The sequence below is a fragment of the Micropterus dolomieu genome, linkage group LG23, assembly GCF_021292245.1.
Source record: "Micropterus dolomieu isolate WLL.071019.BEF.003 ecotype Adirondacks linkage group LG23, ASM2129224v1, whole genome shotgun sequence".
NCBI lineage: Eukaryota > Metazoa > Chordata > Actinopteri > Centrarchiformes > Centrarchidae > Micropterus > Micropterus dolomieu.
Window position 1 is genome coordinate 32869525 of NC_060172.1, and position 17847 is coordinate 32887371.

The 17847-nt window shown below is 40.9% G+C and overlaps 2 protein-coding genes across 6 annotated transcripts in view; both read right to left on the reverse strand.

Annotated features, from left to right (window-relative positions):
* The window catches only part of esama (endothelial cell adhesion molecule a), a 56422-nt gene extending 48279 nt beyond the window's left edge, over positions 1-8143 (reverse strand). The window contains exon 1 of the mRNA XM_046040710.1: positions 7795-8143. Coding sequence (XP_045896666.1) covers positions 7795-7858 — 64 coding nt within the window. The 5' untranslated portion in view covers positions 7859-8143. The remainder of the gene's footprint in view (positions 1-7794) is intronic.
* A 4411-nt stretch (positions 8144-12554) lies between these two features.
* Positions 12555-17847, reverse strand: part of LOC123962742 (myb/SANT-like DNA-binding domain-containing protein 2) — a 57934-nt gene continuing 52641 nt past the window's right edge. For all 5 annotated transcript variants that reach the window (XM_046039024.1, XM_046039022.1, XM_046039021.1 and 2 more), the window contains 3 exons: positions 16402-16657; positions 16246-16309; positions 12555-15434 (listed from right to left, as the gene is read on the reverse strand). In XM_046039024.1, the coding sequence (XP_045894980.1) occupies positions 14519-15434; positions 16246-16309; positions 16402-16657 (1236 nt within the window). In that variant the 3' untranslated portion in view covers positions 12555-14518. The remainder of the gene's footprint in view (positions 15435-16245; positions 16310-16401; positions 16658-17847) is intronic.

Below are 17847 nucleotides of genomic sequence, written 5' to 3' on the forward strand. Positions count from 1 at the left end.
CAGGATTATGTCAATGTCCCTGAAGTCGTAAGTGCATCAGGCTCTAACCCCCACCCCCACCTAAGTACCTCCAAGTAAGAATAATTTAACACAGCCTATCTTGTCTAAGCTCATGCCCTCAATTCCCGTCTGTCCACAGCTTTATTAACTTTTTTTTGAAGGACAGGTCAGAAGGATATGTGGCTACGGTTGTTGTTGACTTCTGCTTGCAACATCTGTCAGCGGCACTGGGAGCAAGCTGCGTTTCCTCACAGCAGTGGTATCGTCTTGGCGAACTAGGAGGCTAGACTGCCATGTAGCCTTTAGCAATATCAGCGATCTTTTAACCCCAGTTGTGGCAACTGTGGTCCCCTGTGGGTTGAGAAAATTCTCCAAACTTTGACCCTTTCAAAATTAATTAGATGCCTTTGAAGAGTGTTCAATGATAAACGACTTAACGAAATAACATGGCTTTCAACAAACAGGCAATATTCTACCCCCTTCCTGTTCTCCTGAGGTTACAGGGAAAAGGTTACACACTAAATAAAACGTTGAATTACTTTTGTCAGGTGGCTGACAATATTACACATACATATATATATGTATATACACCCATAATATACTTAAACCCTTGACGCCTAAATTTTTTTACAATCAAAAAATATAAGAAATTATTTGTTTTCATTTGCTTTCAAGCTGATGTTAAATTAAGTGAAGATTGTTAATTTGTCTATAGAACATAGAAAAAATATAAATTCAGGTATGATGTAGGTATGATGCAAATTAGCAACAACAGGCATAAACGAGAAACCAGGGCTTGCAAAAGGTTCCTAGGTACGTATCAAACATGCACCAACAGGCATTGGGGGAATCCATGCGCTATCTTGGCTTGCAGTCTGAAAGGAAGAGGTGTGATGCAAAATTGCTACAATCAGCGTCAAGGGGTTAAACATGTCCATCCCAGTATTCCAAAGTCCAAGGTGATGTCTTCAAGTGCCTTTTCTACAGTCCAAAACCCAAAGAGTGTCTGCTTATAACAGAACATATCATTCACACTTAAAACTGAGAAAAGCAGCAAACCCCACAAGTGAGAAGCTGGAAGCTGAAGAGAATGATTGGTATTTTTACTTAAAATTGCTTATCAATTATATTTTTCTGTCAGTCATGAATTAATCAACTAATTGTTTCAGCACTACTAGAGTGTACCAATTGAATGAATCTGTTCATGGTTTTACACATAGAGCATTTATTCAAAAAACACTGCAAATTATTTATTTATTTACATTTGCAGGTGGGTGGATTTCTGCCTGTCTATTTTTTGTAAGATTATTTTATGTATATTTTTAAAACACTAGTGCTCTTTTCTCTCTCTCCATTCTGGACTTTCCCTGGCAAGGCACCTGGAACATTTATCCAAGAGACCCTATGACTGCTTGTTTCTCTAAGTTTGCAAAAAGGTTCTGCTGATGCTGTCTGTGGTTCCTTGCGATAACGTGCTAAAGGACCGTCCGCAACACAACACTACACATAGTTAAACCCGCTGCATCAGCATCTCAGGTAACTTTTCCTGCTTCTTACAAGCTCAGATTTCAGATAACTGCACTGCCTGACATGACAGTACAGTGGCATGGAGTTGTAGCACCACGTAGGAAGATATACGATTCTCATCATCTCTGACTACGCTTGTTTCACCCAAGAGCTACAGTGGATGCTAACTTAACATTTAGTAATGTTCTTATAATGATCAAAAAGACTAAAAGGAGTAGTCCTGTCATTCCACTTGTGTTTCCACTGTGATCTGCAAGCATGTTTAAAATACAGGAGTAACAGGCTGCAACTGCAAATTCTGACCATCTGGGCAGGTGTCAGCTATTCACATGAAGCTTTATCCTATAATTGGGATCAGTTCTTGAAGTCAGTGGTAACTGAGCGGAGCACCGAGTCAGTGACCCATTATTAGTTATTATTAGTGGTTACTATTATACTCAGAGTTACATAGTAAAAGAGGTTTGACATCAGCACTCTGAGAGTACAAGGAGAATACCAAGCAGAGCTGCCAGACTGGCCTTAAGAACCAGCTGATAAGCCTCCTGTGGCTCTCTTGGCTGTAAATAATCATTAGCCAGTGTATTGAAAAAAGCCTCGCCACAGTAACATTACAGGCAACCCTAATTCAGCAGTAGCGTATGAGACCGATTGTGTGCGCAATTCGGCTGCACATGCCATTATTATGTCCTGGGCAAATCCTTCAGAAATCATGATAATGATAACGTATGTATAGATATACCATATATATTTATTTATATCCATAATGCGTTGTTAGAAACTATTATTGTCTGTCTGTAAATGGGTAGAAGCAATCCTCAGCTGGGAATAACTCTGGTTATGTAGCCCATATGCAAAATAATACACAAAACCCTGTTTTACTGTCCCCCAGAGATTTCTGTCAGAGCTCGCAGGCATCCAGGCATCAATCACTCATGGGGGGAAAAGTATCAGCACCCATATACAGCCACTCTGCACATGTGTGTAGGCTGATGTTGGATTCTTCCTTTTCAAAAGAGGGAGCTGGGAGGGACACGACGGGACAAGAAAGAGAACGATGATATGAGGAAGTATGTGTGTCTGTGCCTTTAAGAGTCCCCAGGCCAGGGCTGAATGTTGGGAAAGTCGCCCATTGCCTTTCTCATGACCCCTAAGGGAGGCCTTTTTCCTTCTGCGTCCATGGATGGAGATGGGACTTCAGAGAAAGCCCAGGAAAGGGACAACCAACGTATCTGCCCATCCCAACGTGCGTGTCATGGCTAACACCGAGACACTGCTTCTCACTGAATGAGAATGTCTGCATGTATTTACAAGTGACAGCAACTCATCAACACATCTCCAGGCAGCAGGCTACTAGTTATGTTACTCCTATGCCACTTTCCCACAGTTTATCTCATGTTGAGACTAAAAATATGAATGTTTGTGTATGCTTAAAAATAGTAGTAACTCAGTGAATGTGGGGCAGGAGTTGCAACTTGTCAAACCTCTAATGGTTGGCCTGAACATGGTCTTTGGAGGTCAAAGCAGCCTTTAAAATATGCAGCTAATACCGCAGTGCTCCACATTCTTTAATCACAGCATTAATCCTGTGAATGTGACTTTAATTAAGGTAATATAATTAGATTAAGGTGTTTACACGACCCCAGGCTTAATTGCAGTGTTTTAGCATAAAACTAAGCCTGAAGTATTGATGTATGTGGCATTAGAAAGTAGAATGAAACGGAGAAGCATGGCAACATTTTGTTTTAAAATATGTATGTCTCATGCACAATGATGGCTCCCTCTTTACCCATTACTGTGACGTTGAACCTTCACTAATCTCCCTTCAGGTTCTTGTTCTCCTGCCTTGTACAGAGTGCCAGTGGGTGTAAATACATGGGATTACAAGAGGCATTGGCATACTTGCACTTGGACTGACGATTGGACAACTGCCTCGCCGGAGACTGAGAGGAAAAAGTGCATGTTGTATTTCTGTGTCATTACGTATGTACTAATAAATCCCTCAATCTCCTTCCTCAAATCAAAATTGTACCAGTTACCGGGGACACATACATGAGGACTGCGGGCTTGAAACTGCTGTAATCCCAGCTCAAAGTGGAAAGGGGCTTTACCGCACATCCATTGGTATTATTCTAAGAAATAGGCAATTAGAGATAAGGGCATAGTTGTAAGTTGGGCGAACTGCATTCCATGGCCCTTCCTCTGGCAGTCATATATATATATATATATATATATATATATATATATATATATATATATATATATATATATACACACGTATGCAAGGCATTACAAGTAGAAACACATTTATAACACCGGCTAAGGATATATTAAGGATGTGTGTTGTCAGGGTAACAAGGGGGGTGAAACGGGAACCAAACCATTATCTCTTTTATTGTGCCAATAAAGCTTTCTCAAAGCATTGTCATTAGTTATTCAACATTTCTTGTTACAAGCTATTTTTCAGAAAACTTTTAACAAATGCTTTCAAAAAGTGACGGGGACAAAATCAGCTTTGCAAAAAGTGATGGGGACATGTCCCCAGCGTCCCCAGTGTGAATGACACCTATGTCCACATGTATCTCAAGATATAATACAGCAGATCTGTTTTCTATACAGTATGCTCCCAAAATCTTCCGTAAGTGTGAAAGTGGGCTGAGATCTGGTGACTGTAAAGGCATTGTATTCACATCATTAGTACTCACCAAACATTCACTGAGCCCTGGTGAACAGAAGCATCTGAATTTGTTCAGCTTTATTTTTAAAATTTGTCTCCCGTATGCACATACATACACAAATATCACATTCATTCATTATAACATAACATTCATTATAAACCTTGGGAACAGTGCTTTAATATTTAATATTAAATATTTAACATATAAGGTATTTTGTAAAAGGGTCTACAGTCCGGTGTATATAATGAACATGTCACTTCCAACAATGTCCAACAATGAGGAACAGTCCTGCATTCATGATCAGGGACAAGATATTACCAAGGTCACATCCTTACACATCCTTAATATATATATTAAGGATGTGTGTCGTCAGAGTAGTTTCACAGGGGGTGAAACGAGAACCAAACCATTATCTAGCTAGCTCAGCGCAGAGCGATTAAATGTCTGAGACAAACTGAGCGGGTGGATGGGCATCCCTGTAGCTCGTGGGCATGCTGTGCCTGCAGCAGATCATAAGAAGATGACCGTATAAGGACATCAAAAATTTTCAGAAGTAGCTACCGACCTACCTAGGGTTGAGCATAATAGGTCCCCTTTAAGACCTGTTTTGTTATGCCATAAGTGGCCTTGTGTTAAATTTATACAAGTAGCTAAAAATAACGCTTGCAATCCTTTAATTCACTACTCTAAATCACTGAGAGTTGCCACAAAAAATCAGCAGTGCAGCGCAGCTTTTCTCTCCCCCAGTCCCAATAGAGCCTTTGAAGCCTGCATGGATTGACCTTGTTAAATAAGTAAAGTCCATTGTGGGACCCACCTGGAAAACAAATGAAGATGTTCTTTTGCCAGATGGTGTGTCCAGAATAGAAGAGTAATTGTACAACGGTTGGTTGAGAGATGGCTTAAACATCGTTGCCATGAACAACTGGCCTTTGATAAAGGTTCAAGATTACAACGTGTGCTCCTGTAAATATTTTCACTTCTTACACATGCACACACGCCACTGAAACACAGCGTCAGGAATGAAAAAAGTAGCTCTTGTTCCTAATCAGGGAGTCCAGATAAAATGAACCAGGGTCTGAACCAGAATTAACACTAGAAAATACTAGAAAAAGAAAAAATTCTCTCTGTGATTCTTGAGTTGACTTAGGCTTATAAACAAATGGAATTACGGCAAATTAACTTAAGCAATTTGAATATAATGCATAATTAGACACACCGCCTATTGAACGTAGGCTAATGTAATGAAATTAGCTGATCCAAACACGTCTTAACTGAAACAATCGTAATGGGTTCATGTGATGTGTGTGGCACGGTTAACTATTAGGCAAGAAAAGCTTAAAACAAAAAAACACAACAGCTGGGAGGAAGCACAGAGGTTTGTTAACATAAGAAGAGAAACAATGAACTGAATATTCAAATTCAGTGGTTCGCCACATTGGTTAACTCAAATTCTGGCACACCATTGTATATTTTCAGCCGTACTTCCTAGAAGTAATGTGTGTGTAACTTGCTTCCACCTGAACATTGTACCAGGTACTTACTTATTCGTCTGTTTATGGGATTATCACAACTTTTTGTGAGTAATCAGCTGATTATTGTTTTGTTAACTTAATTTTTGGCAACAGCAGAAAATGCACATCACAATTTCAAAAAAATATAGCCCAAAAAAATATTCATGTTACTATAACGTAAGACAAGGAAAAGCGTCAGAATATCACGTTTGTTTTATATATATATATATATATATATCGTTAAAAAAACTTATACGTGACCACAGTCATTTATTAATTTCTTTTGATGTGGACACACTGATTTTTGACTGAAACACCGAATGAGGTCTTATCTTGTTTGTCAGAGGACATTCGCTCACTTCCTGCTCTAACGCACTCAGCTACATCAGGGACTCAAGGAGCGCTCCACTTTCCTGTTGCCACGGGCTGCTATTCATGAACATTTCCTCTCTGTATCTTGACCACTCAGTGTTTTCAGGACACACCTGCAGGGCGATTGATGGCGAGTCAAACGCTGTGGTCAAGGTCAGCTCCTGTGGTTGTATTTTCCTGTTGTACCCCACTGTGACACTGAATCACAGCCTGCTGTTAAAAGTCCAGATTAGTCACTAGGAGACATTACTAGCAATCACTCCTTGAAATGCCTTAAAGGCATCGAAACCATAATGTCGTCACTGGGGGGTGGGGGGGCGATCTGCGTGGTAAAATGTTAGCATTTCTCAGGTAATACCCCTCCCTCGGGGTGTAACAAGCAAGCCTGAGATTGCCTGTGTCAGCGCATGTGATTGTTTTGGCAACAGCACTGAAACGCACACACAGCTTTGGGCAGCCAAGAGCAAATTCCGGCAAAATGTGAAGCCCCTGCTCACGTTCATGTCACACAGGCCAAATGAAAGTCACCAGCCTGTCTGTTGGAACTAATACGCGCTCACCTGAAGCAGATGAGGCCCCCTAACTTAAATGGATATTTCCTGTTTTTCCATATGAGAGTATTACGGTTCATGAGAGAACAATCTAAAAGTGAATGAAGGCCTCAAAATTCATGACCAGATACATATATGAACTTACACCAATTCCTTGTTGCTATTTAAGTAGGATGACTTTCTGTTAATTAAGAAGCATGCACCTTTATATCACCTCCAGTCATGCAGTCTGATGAAGACGAATTTTTAGGAAGGGGTCATACAAAATTTCTCTCAAGAAAACTATCTGACTTACCTATCTTTTGAAAAAGCCTGACAAATTGTAGTAATCTTTTACCGTAAACTGTAAAGTAATGCTCCCCTCTACATAACACTGTTAAATATTTTTACCTGGATTAATAATTTAAAACTTGTCAATCCTTAAACATTTGAAAAATACTCATGCAGCTGTACCCTGCCCCAATTTCAAAATCAAAGAGATGGCAGGGGGAAAGTAGGCTGCGTGTACTGTACAGCTATCAGAGAAAGTAGGAGTTTAATACATTGCTAGAGAGAGTGAGGGCTGAGCCAATGTTGCAGCAGCTATAAAGGGATTATTCTTCCCTGGAAGACATAATCATGTGTAACACACTTGTTTCAAATCCTGTGAAAAACAAACAGGTGTTTCAGCTTTAAATCCACCCCTTCATCCTCTGGCATGCATACAGGAGAGAACCCCCAGAAACAGAGTTTATCTGCCATTTCCCCATCATTATTAGGTTATTAGGCGATGGTGAGTAATGTCAGGATGGCTTCAATATCATTCATCTAAAAAATACAATTCCTATGTTGAAGAATGGATTGTCTCCAGATATTTTTAAAAGTAGGCTAAAAATGGACAAAATAATTGTACTTACAGGAGACAAACTATTGCCTTGATTTGCTGATACACTGAGAAAATGTGGTTTCAATGTCAATAGAGTTGCTATTACTGCTGAATGACCATAATAATAATCACCTTATGAGAGATAATTAGTCCGAATTTAGGTCCAATATTTGCATTATTTTAAAAATAATGTAAGCTATGCGAGGTGTATTATGTGGTGTGGAAAAAAAAACATAAATACACAATTATCAATAAATTAATTAAGGTGTGAACATAAGCCCTTTACTGACCTGAGAGCGCCAACAGAAAGGTGTATGAGAGCAGAGTAAGTTTCCTCGAAGTATAGACCTCCATGGTTGATGCACTTCTCCGGGTGTAAATGTCCTTCACCCAGCTTTATCTATGAGCTGTGTTTTGCCCCAGGCGAAGCTCTTCAAGTCTGCCAAGTGGTTTTCCTTCAATCTCCCAGCAGAGACGCTACCGGGGATGGTAAGGGACACTTCAGGTGAGCCGCCGGAATCCTCTTTTCGGACTTTGCAGCGAAAGTCAAGTGTAAACTGGATCACCGGCTCCCACACCGAGGGTCTTCCACGACTCTACCTCTCCTCGTCTTAACACTCGGCTGCATCTGCAATTCCCTCCCTATCGAGACCACAGCGAGTACAACTCTGCAAGTTGTCATCCTGTGTCACCTTCCTGAGAGAGAGAGAGAGAGAGAGAGAGAGAGAGAGCCGTGCCACCTCAGCGAGCGAGCTGGCATCAAGTGTGCCTCAACATTAACCACAAATTCTGGTTATGAGCTTCAAAATAAAAAATAATATTTACGTATAGTCCTTTAGTGAGCGTCGTGTGACAGTCCTGTCTTATTTTGAAAGCAAACTTGACTGACATCCGTTATTTTGCCCCCCCCCCTACATTTCACAGCTTGCCGGGGGTACACCTGTCCTCCAGTTCTCAACGCAAGTACAAAAGCTACCTTTCGATATAATTCTGCATATAAATCACCAAATGAACAATGGCAATTTATTACAGAAACAAAACGTCTGATAAGCTACACTTACTGTAAAACATGATTGCATGGTTCAAAACAATTTGCAGACATGTAGGCTATGTCTTTTCCCAGTGTTCCTCAAAACGTTGACATAAATTAAAACCCATCTCAAACACAGCGGCACTGGGAGCAGCACAATACACCAACAATCAAATTCCCTTTGTGAATAGAAGATGATGATCAAGCTTCATTTTTGTCAAATAAATGCTACCTGTCGCAACAACAGAAAATAAATCAATTGATTATAAAACAGTCCTAAGTCCCATAAACACCCTCCTAAATTCAAATGTGTTGCTGCTGACCTGTTATGACCTGAATTTGGCTCTAAACAAGTTAAAGGTTTCATCAAATTCCAGGCAGGCATAGGTGTGCAGCTTGCCAGTTTCAAATACCCAGGCTGGCTCAAGGTTTTTCAACAATAAGCCCATTTCTAAACCTACACAACTAAACCTCCATCCTTTTCCCAGTCTCCCTTTGGAAATCTCCAGCTCCTGTTCTATCATGTGTGAAGAGGTGTGGGTCTGAAAGCAGAGGAACAGACTGGACTCAGCTTGACGTGAATTCCCAAGGTGAGCTCACCCCCCTGATGTAAAAATATGGACTGACCTGTGCTCTCTAAGGTGGTCAGACCTCTTTATTTCATTTCCTAAGGTTGCCCTGTTGCCTTAGCTACAAGGCTGAAGCTAATGCAGGAGGACTGCTCAATTATGAGAGGTGAACATGGGTTATTCCTGTGATTAAATCCAAAGAAGCAGGGTCCAAGCCTTATGGGGATGAGATTTTGTTGTGTTGTTGTAAATTGCATCTGGGCTTCCAGCTGAAATCTACAGCATTCAGGGGAAAGCTGTCAAAACAGGCCTGTTTTTATTTTGCTGCAAAACTAATTTGAGCAGGGCAGAGAGGCTAATACTGGATTCTGGACTAGACTGCTACTGCAAACTGCAAACTGCAAACAAACAAAACAAAGTCTGGTAAAATGATGAGCAAACCTGACACCTGGAGGCCATATTGCTTCTGCCTATTCATATCTATCTAAGGACACCTTAAAGATGTTTTATTTCTTTTCTAATCATTTTTGTTTTTCTCTCCAAAGAATAGAGAAAATTCAAGGGAGTGTATGCGCTAAGTGGCAGCGATATACAGTACATGACGTATTTCCCCCTGATCTGACATCTGATACTACCCTATGTCCATATCCTCCTTATCAAACCATGAGGACATTACTCATGCCAAGAACACCACATGCAAGGGCATCACTTTGTGTTGAAAAGTGGTGGGAACATCAGGGCTCAGATTAGGGGTATGATGACTGCACACTTAGCTCATGAGACGTGACCATGCACAACACTGGGTTCACAAGAATAGGACGAGAAAATATTTTAACACTATTTTGAAGAAATATTCAATACTGAAATATATGAGGATGGGTCTCTCCTAGAAGGTTTTGAGCATTAAACACTTAAATTCCTGTATTCTGGAGACATTCTCTGCACCAATCTATGGTGGTAATGTCTTTATTTATATAAAGGGGAACACAATTCAGGTGGCAGGTGACAATTCAAAATATTACAAAATAATACAATATAATATATTTACACTGCATTGCATGTTTTTTTATTGTGCCAATAAACCTTTCTCAAAGCATTGTCATTAGTTATTCAACATTTCTTGTTACAAGCTATTTTTCAGAAAACTTAACAAATGCTTTCAAAAAGTAACGGGGACAAAATCAGCCTTTTCAAAAATACTCACCTAATCATTCACTGAGCCCTGGTGAACAGAAGCATCTGAATTTGTTCAGCTATATTTTTAAAATTTGTCCCCCGTATGCACATACATACACAAATATCTACACATATAAAGCATGAACATTCATTATAAACTTTGGGAACAGTACTTTAATATTTAATATTAAATATTTAACATATAAGATATTTTGTAAAAGAATCTACAGTACAGTGTATATAATGAACTTGTCACTTCCAACAATGTCCAACAATGAGGAACAGTCCTGCATTCATGATCAGGGAAAAGATATTACCAAGGTCTCAACTACAATGGAATAAACCATGAATACGCAGCTGACAGTGTTTGTTACTGCTATTCAGGATAATAAGACTGCACTCCTTACAGGCTGCAGAGAGGCAGGGCTGCTGAAGCTCAGAGGAATTTCACAGGTCATGTAAAGATGCCTGGTCATTCAACACAAGCCTCTTGTGTAAATTGCAGCTGGACCACCTTAAAGACTAATTTTATATATTTGTAACTCACCTGTATCGCTCCATCCTATTCTAAAAATGAACAGAAGCATTTGTATGGACTGTGGCCAGCCCAAATGCTTTGCTAAAATATAAGAATAAAGCAGATGAAAAGAACAGCGTGAAAATGTATTGTTTTACTGATCAGACAGTCTCAGATTATAATCTATATGAAATCTATATAAACATGCATTAAAGTATCATTGGCTAATGGCGGTTATCATCACTGCCCTATAACTGTAGAACCGGTTGACCAGAGACCTGCTTACTGATCACTTCTTCTGGACATACTGCAGACATTTTATTCCTAACAAAAGGGGCAGTAAACACTACATGCCTTTCTGTTTGTTTTGGTGTCTTGGTGCACAAACTGTGAAACATCTAAACCATAGATTAATTGATTCTATGTACTTCTTATAATGTCACATATTTGTTCAAGTCCAATGATACTGTGTTTGGATGAAGTGAGTGAAAAAAAGATATTTGTTCCAGTTCCAAAGGCTAGTTTCTGAAAGGTCAGTGGTGTTGTCTCTCTGCACATACATCACAGATATACGCAGTGTCAGTTGTGGCTTCGCCTCCCTCCGAGGCACCTTTGAATTATTAGTCAGCTCTCTACATCTGTCTACCTGGGTTTTTGGGGGTATTAATGTCTTTCAAAGCAACAGATTTTATTTCACAGTGACAAGAAATGTGTTTCTACTCTACCATGTGGGGATTTTGAGCAATAGCAACCTATGGCCATCTCCTGGCCACATGGACGAATTACATCTTCCAAATGACTCATTCAGCTACTGCAATTACATTCACAGAGGTTTCATATGACACAGTGGTCTACCCATTCACAACTTGACTTCCTAAGTGGAAACAGGTGTGCACCTGCATTGAACTTCAGTTGGGTGCTCTGCCTCTAAACAAACAAACAAATAACAACCAAAAACTTGTTGGCACTGTGCTGATTTGAGCTAAATGCTAACGTCAGCATGCAACTGTATTTACAGAGACAATGATAACATGCTATGTTGGAGGTATAATCTTTACCATTTTAATTTAGTGTGTTAGCATGCTAACATTTGAAAATTAGCACTACACACAAAGTACAGCTGAGGCTGATGGGAATGTCAATAAATATGCGGGTATTTGGTCATGAACTTTTAGAAATTTTGACCTGATGATGGTGCTAGACAAGAAGTCAGGATCATCAAAGTGATTACAATTCATCCAGAGGTAGACATGAATATCTGTGCCATCTTTAATAACAATATATTCAATAGTTGATGAGAAATTTCCCTCAAAACTGCTAATTAAAAAAGAAACCTGCTGGTGGGACTAGAAAAGTCAGCGGACCAGCAAAGTCAGAAGGAATCCTCCTCTGTGCATGGTGCATGGTATTTCAGTCTGGACCAAAGTGGTGGACTGACAGGCAGACTTGCTTGCCCGAAACACACAAATATCACCTCATGTGTTGATCTTTGGGGTGACAGGTTTCTACACAGTCCATCAACTTGGTGAACCTGGAGGTTGGCATTTCACCACTGCATTTTTTTTTGTCAGATGAATCTACCGGAGAGTGTACATAACAATCTACACATTTTAGTATATAACTTTGACAGTGCATAGCATGACTGATATGTAAATAATTCTGAATTTCTAAAGGCACTTGTGACATCTAGCTGTGTCTAGTCTAGGTACACTACTGTACTGCAGCCAACCCTACAGTTCAAGCAAACACAAACCCATGTTCACTGTGTGGCAAATGACAGTGAGTGCCCCATTTATTGTTTTTCAAACATGTAAACATACAAGACGGTGACTTCAAAACAATCACATACGAGACATGAGGTCAACCAATAAAATATAAAATATCATATTTATCTTTATATACTGTATACCCAAACAAATGAACATTGCAAGTTAGCAAAAGCTGGAATGCTCAAGAACAACAATATTCTTAAATATATATAATATATATATATATATATATATATAAGGTAGATTTCATATACATATTCATACTTCTCCATTGTTTGATTCTTCTCTACACAGTCTCTTCCTGGCACATTGCACATAACTTCAGGAATCATGTCTATAAAGTCTTCAGTTTGATTCTTAGTCAAGGATGAGTAAACCTCTGCAGCTTATAGTCTTAACTTTACTAGAAGTTGTAAATCAGTGCTCATAGACTGGTTCATACCTGTCAGCTAGCAGACTACCACAACCACTGGCATGATTATGTGTTACCTGCAATACTGGTGCATTTAAATGCCAGTATGTGGGAGGAGCTGGTAACTCATCAACACAGCCCCACAGCTGCAGCTAGAGATGCTCCAAAGTACTGGCCAACAATAAACATGAACTTACTGTTTATTTACATCCCAGTGATTATCCATTATCCATATCAGTGATTTCCCATTTTGGCCGATACCATGGCACCAAAAACACACGAGAAGTAAATCAAAAATGTCCTTACTGGTCTGGCAGCATTTCAGAATATTTAGCAAAGACAAAATTCAATGTCATGTACTACAGGTTTGCTTGCAACTCTAAATGCCACCAAACTATTCAAGCATTTGAGTGTACATTAGAGCTATAAAGGACCATGCCAGAGTGAGCAAGAGAGCTCAACAGATAACCAAGACAGCTTAAAAAGTGCGCTTCATTTGGTTTTGCTGGCGTGCTGTTTTTACGTAAGGGCAAGGGTGGGAACCCGGGTTAAATGGAGTGTAGGCGGCATGTGAGGCAGCAGGTACGACTCTCATTCAGCTGATAATCAAATAGCAGCAGGTGGGACAGATCCCGTGATAAAGGTCAATTTAATCCCTTTACAGCGTGTACGTGTTGCAAAGACACATCAGAAGCTTTTCTATTTGGATTCAGCCACAGTCAGCTGTGTGACTGTATTATTAACATTGCCATTGGCACACTTGATATTTTGTTTACTTGCTGCACAGAGCTAAATACAGGTTGGCCCAAGCGACATGTGGTGTTTTGTGTGCTGAACTGAAATGAAGTGGAAGCCCAACCAGCCGGTCGGGGGTTTGAAGCGCACCCAGTGTTCACACTGCTGGATAAACAGGTATCACTGGTCTATACCTTCTGCACAGCACTGGCAAATACTAATTCTTTGCTTTTTCTGCCTAATTTGCATGTAAGCATCTCTAGCTGCCAGTTCCACATGCAAAAAATAAGGCATAAATCAGCCGTTACTCTTAGATGCTTTGTGAGTTCAGGTCCAGACCCCAACAGTCAAAGTAAAGGCAGTTTTAGAAAATAAATACACGCTATGGTCCCTGCGCTGCCTTGTTTGCTACATCCTACTGAGGTAGACAGATGCATACTGCAGTAGTCACCTTGCCAACCCCACACTCCCTGATGAGGCAATATCTATCTACATTAAACAAGCAGCAGAAACCTTTTTAGTGCACATTAGCCTGAAATAATAAGTACATACGTCTCGGATGTGGCAGCTCTGTAATACTAGCTACTACTGTTCCCATATTTAAACACAATACATTTGCCATATTGTGCATAGTCATTCTTTTTAGACTTCAGTAAAGCTGAAAAGGCTGCAAAAAATGGCAGACTCTTGCACACACCCATGCTATAACAGACAGAATTGGTCGCCTCCCATGTTGCCTTACCGGCTGTAACACTTGTTAATTATATCTTTAGTCAATACAAATCTGAAACACTTGTGCAGTGCAGTTAAAATGTTTCTTTGTTGTTGTATTTCAAGGAATAACCAACAGCAGTTTCGAGGCACTCCACCAGAGAGCCTGCTGAGAGGAAGTCCAGCTCCACCTCTATGAACTTTATGTAAACGGCAAAATGCTGAGATGAGTCTTCACCTCCCTCACCATCGTGACTCGGGACGGCACTGCGGCAGTTCTCCTGCAGGAAACGCGTCACGGTGGAGGGTCCACCGTGGACGTAGTGTTTGCCAGAACCTTGAAAGTGCTGGAAGAGACACTGCTGTATGGTCCTATCCTCAGCTATGCCTAGGTAGCAGTAAGTGACTTTAGCCCCAGTTCTGTCACCTTTCCCTGCACCTTCTCCATCAGCCTGACTTTCTGCCCCGTTCTCTGACTCCCACTGAGGTAAGCTATGGTCTTCAGCCTGGGGAGAGGTCTGAGCGGTGTCGTTAGAGGACAACATTGTCTCGTAGCCAATAGCGTAGAGTCCATATGTCTTGGGGATGTCCCCAGGAAGGAGGTAGTGGGATGTGCCTTTGCTGCAGCCTGCTGCCCTGGACTGGGATACAGGTATCCAGTCCACCTCCATGTGCAGCTCTAGGCAGCGCGCCTCACTGATGGTAATGTCCAGGAACTTGTAGTAGACATTCTTCCAGTTCATCTTCTGAACTTTTGTCATGATGATGCGGCCCTCCGGCTTCTCTGGGTTGAAGTACTCACGAAGCCTCTTGCCCAGCGGCACCTGCGAGCTGATTTCAGCGTAGTGGTAACGCACGTCCTCTCGCCAGCGCGTGTTGTAGCCCACGCCAAAGATGGCCAATTTGTTGGAGAGGTGCAGCCGTGAGAACTCAGTCCACGTCTGGAAGTGCTCCCATTTCAGCTGCACTGACTCAAGGATACGCATCACAGTCTGCATCATGTCTCTTTTTCTGCGGAGAACCCAAGATACATACTAATGACAAAGAAATACAACACGCTTCCCATGTTAGAAAGTGCTTTACAAGCAGTGACCTTGTTAGCCTGTGTTTGGGAGCTACAGTGACTTAAAATATTTCTGTTACCTCTGCCCAATTTACTGCTTTTTGTTTTCGTCTGGCAAGCCACCAGACAGTTACAAGAGCTCCGTTTTAAAGGAACAGCAGCCTCAGGTAATATTTGCATATCTGTACAGATGATGAAACTCACATCAGCTTATATAAAACAAATATGAACTGTCAAATGATCTTTCAGTCACTTGGAATGCCTTTCACACAGTATAGGGACTAGAGTGCAATTTTAAAACAAAAGATCACCAAGAAGTGAAGTGGAGATTCTTTGTGCCCTACGTGTTGGAATAGAAAGATTCTGACTTTGGCGGCTCCCAGTGGTCGTATGGAAAAAGACACTCTGGCAGACAGAACCAAAATCTAACCCATTTCCTAGAACCATCATAAAGCAAAGATAATCTTTGTTCCATTACATGTTTATGGACTAAAGTCATCTTTACCAGAAGATGCTTTTGAGATACAGGGCCCTGTGTGTTTCAACTGGCGAACTGAGAAATAATTGGGGAGAGATAACTACAACAAGATTTTTGCACATTGCCATTCAGAATAATGTCGGACAAATTACAGTGTTAGCTTTTCAACAGTAACATGCAATGATAATGGCTGATTCACAATTTACAACAAAGCTTTATATCAAACACATTCTATTTACAGAGACAAAAGGAAGTCAGCATTCTGGTTCTGGTTGACTTACTGGGTTTGTTCTGACAGCTCTGCTTGAATCTGCAGAGCTCTATTTTTAGGCACCTGGATTTCTTCTAGAGAGAAAGCAAACACACACATATTAGTTCAAACCCATTATTTCTGTGTCTTTTATTGCTGTCTGTCCACTGCTTGCTAACACACTCACCAGTCTCCATGTCTCCCTCCTGGAAGGCTGAGTCCAGCACCTGGTTGCACCAGTCCTCCTGGGAGAAGTCTTCCAGGGTGCTGCCATCAGACTCCATTTCCTGATACAGCCCACTGCTGTTGATCAGCACTGGGGCACAGCTCTGGGAGTCCCAGCCTCCCTGACCAAACACCTTCTCCAGCTGCTCTATAGTGTAGCTGCTCTTCCTTTTGCCGATGCCATGCTCCTTCACACGGCTGTAGCAGCGCCGCAGCGTCTGTGTGTGACGGGAGGATAAATAAAGGATTTACTCAGCTGTTGTTCTAGTCACCTTTGTTGGGACAGTTGCACAGTACGGTGATTCACAAAGGGTCACTTCACGCTTTATTAGTCATGTAGGCCGGCAAATCGGGCCACACTGCGTGTGTGAGCAGCGCATGTGGTTCAAGGAACGTCTTTCTTTTCATTTCATTTTAGCGCCCATGTTAACAAAGTACAGTCCCATAAATATAAAAGATAAGCTAGAAGTTGAAAAGTCTCAGGGAACGTTATTCTTTCATTGCCCTCAGATTTAAAACACAGTTGTCTGAACCTCCTACTCCAGAGGGCATTTCCTCAAAGAGAGGAGCTGCTGGGTGAGAATCATCGCTAACATCGTTCAGAGCCTTTCGGTGAAGCCAAACTTTATTAATTAAAGAGATGGATTGGAAGGGGTGGTTTACAACAGATGTGTAAAACTGGGCCTCTATAGCCTTCCTTGAATCACCAAATTTCCTCTATGGTGAGCTTGTCTGATGAAATTATAGAAAAGTCTTTCACATTTTCCCACTGATTTCAAGAGTCTTTCCCCCCACCCTCACCTCTCCTGAAGCCTACAGTCATCATGTTTGCTCTTTGCCCCCCACTGAAAAAAATGAGCATCTATGAGCTGATGAACATGAAAACAGTGTTCTTGTGTGCATCATTCTGCACAGTGAAGCTCAAACAACAGTGGGGGAGGACTTTGTCTCAGCTGTCCTGTTAACACATAGAAGACAGCAGTGCAGCTTAGCTCTAATCACTGTTTCTCACAGCACCTCGGTGCTGTATGTCAGCTCTGCCTCTGTTCACAACAGTAGAAAAGAGGGTGTGTTAGGCGTTTACAGTTACAGCCTCATGTTGACCTGCATGAGAAGAGCTCCATGCAGTGAGGAACCACACATTTGGAAAAAAAGAGAGCTATAGTATTGGATTGGAGTCTAATTTTCTGCATCAGAAAGGTGCAATTTGTCACCACTGAATAGAGCATTGTGTCTTGAGTGATGACTATATTTTATGCCATGTGGTTAAAGAACCTGACCTCCTGCAGGACATAATTATTATATATTTTCTTAAATGTCATTTTGTGTCAAAGTATGTCACATTAATATGTGGTACTGAAACAAAGTTATGGCTGTCCTTTCTGGTGACAGGTATGAAACTTAAGTA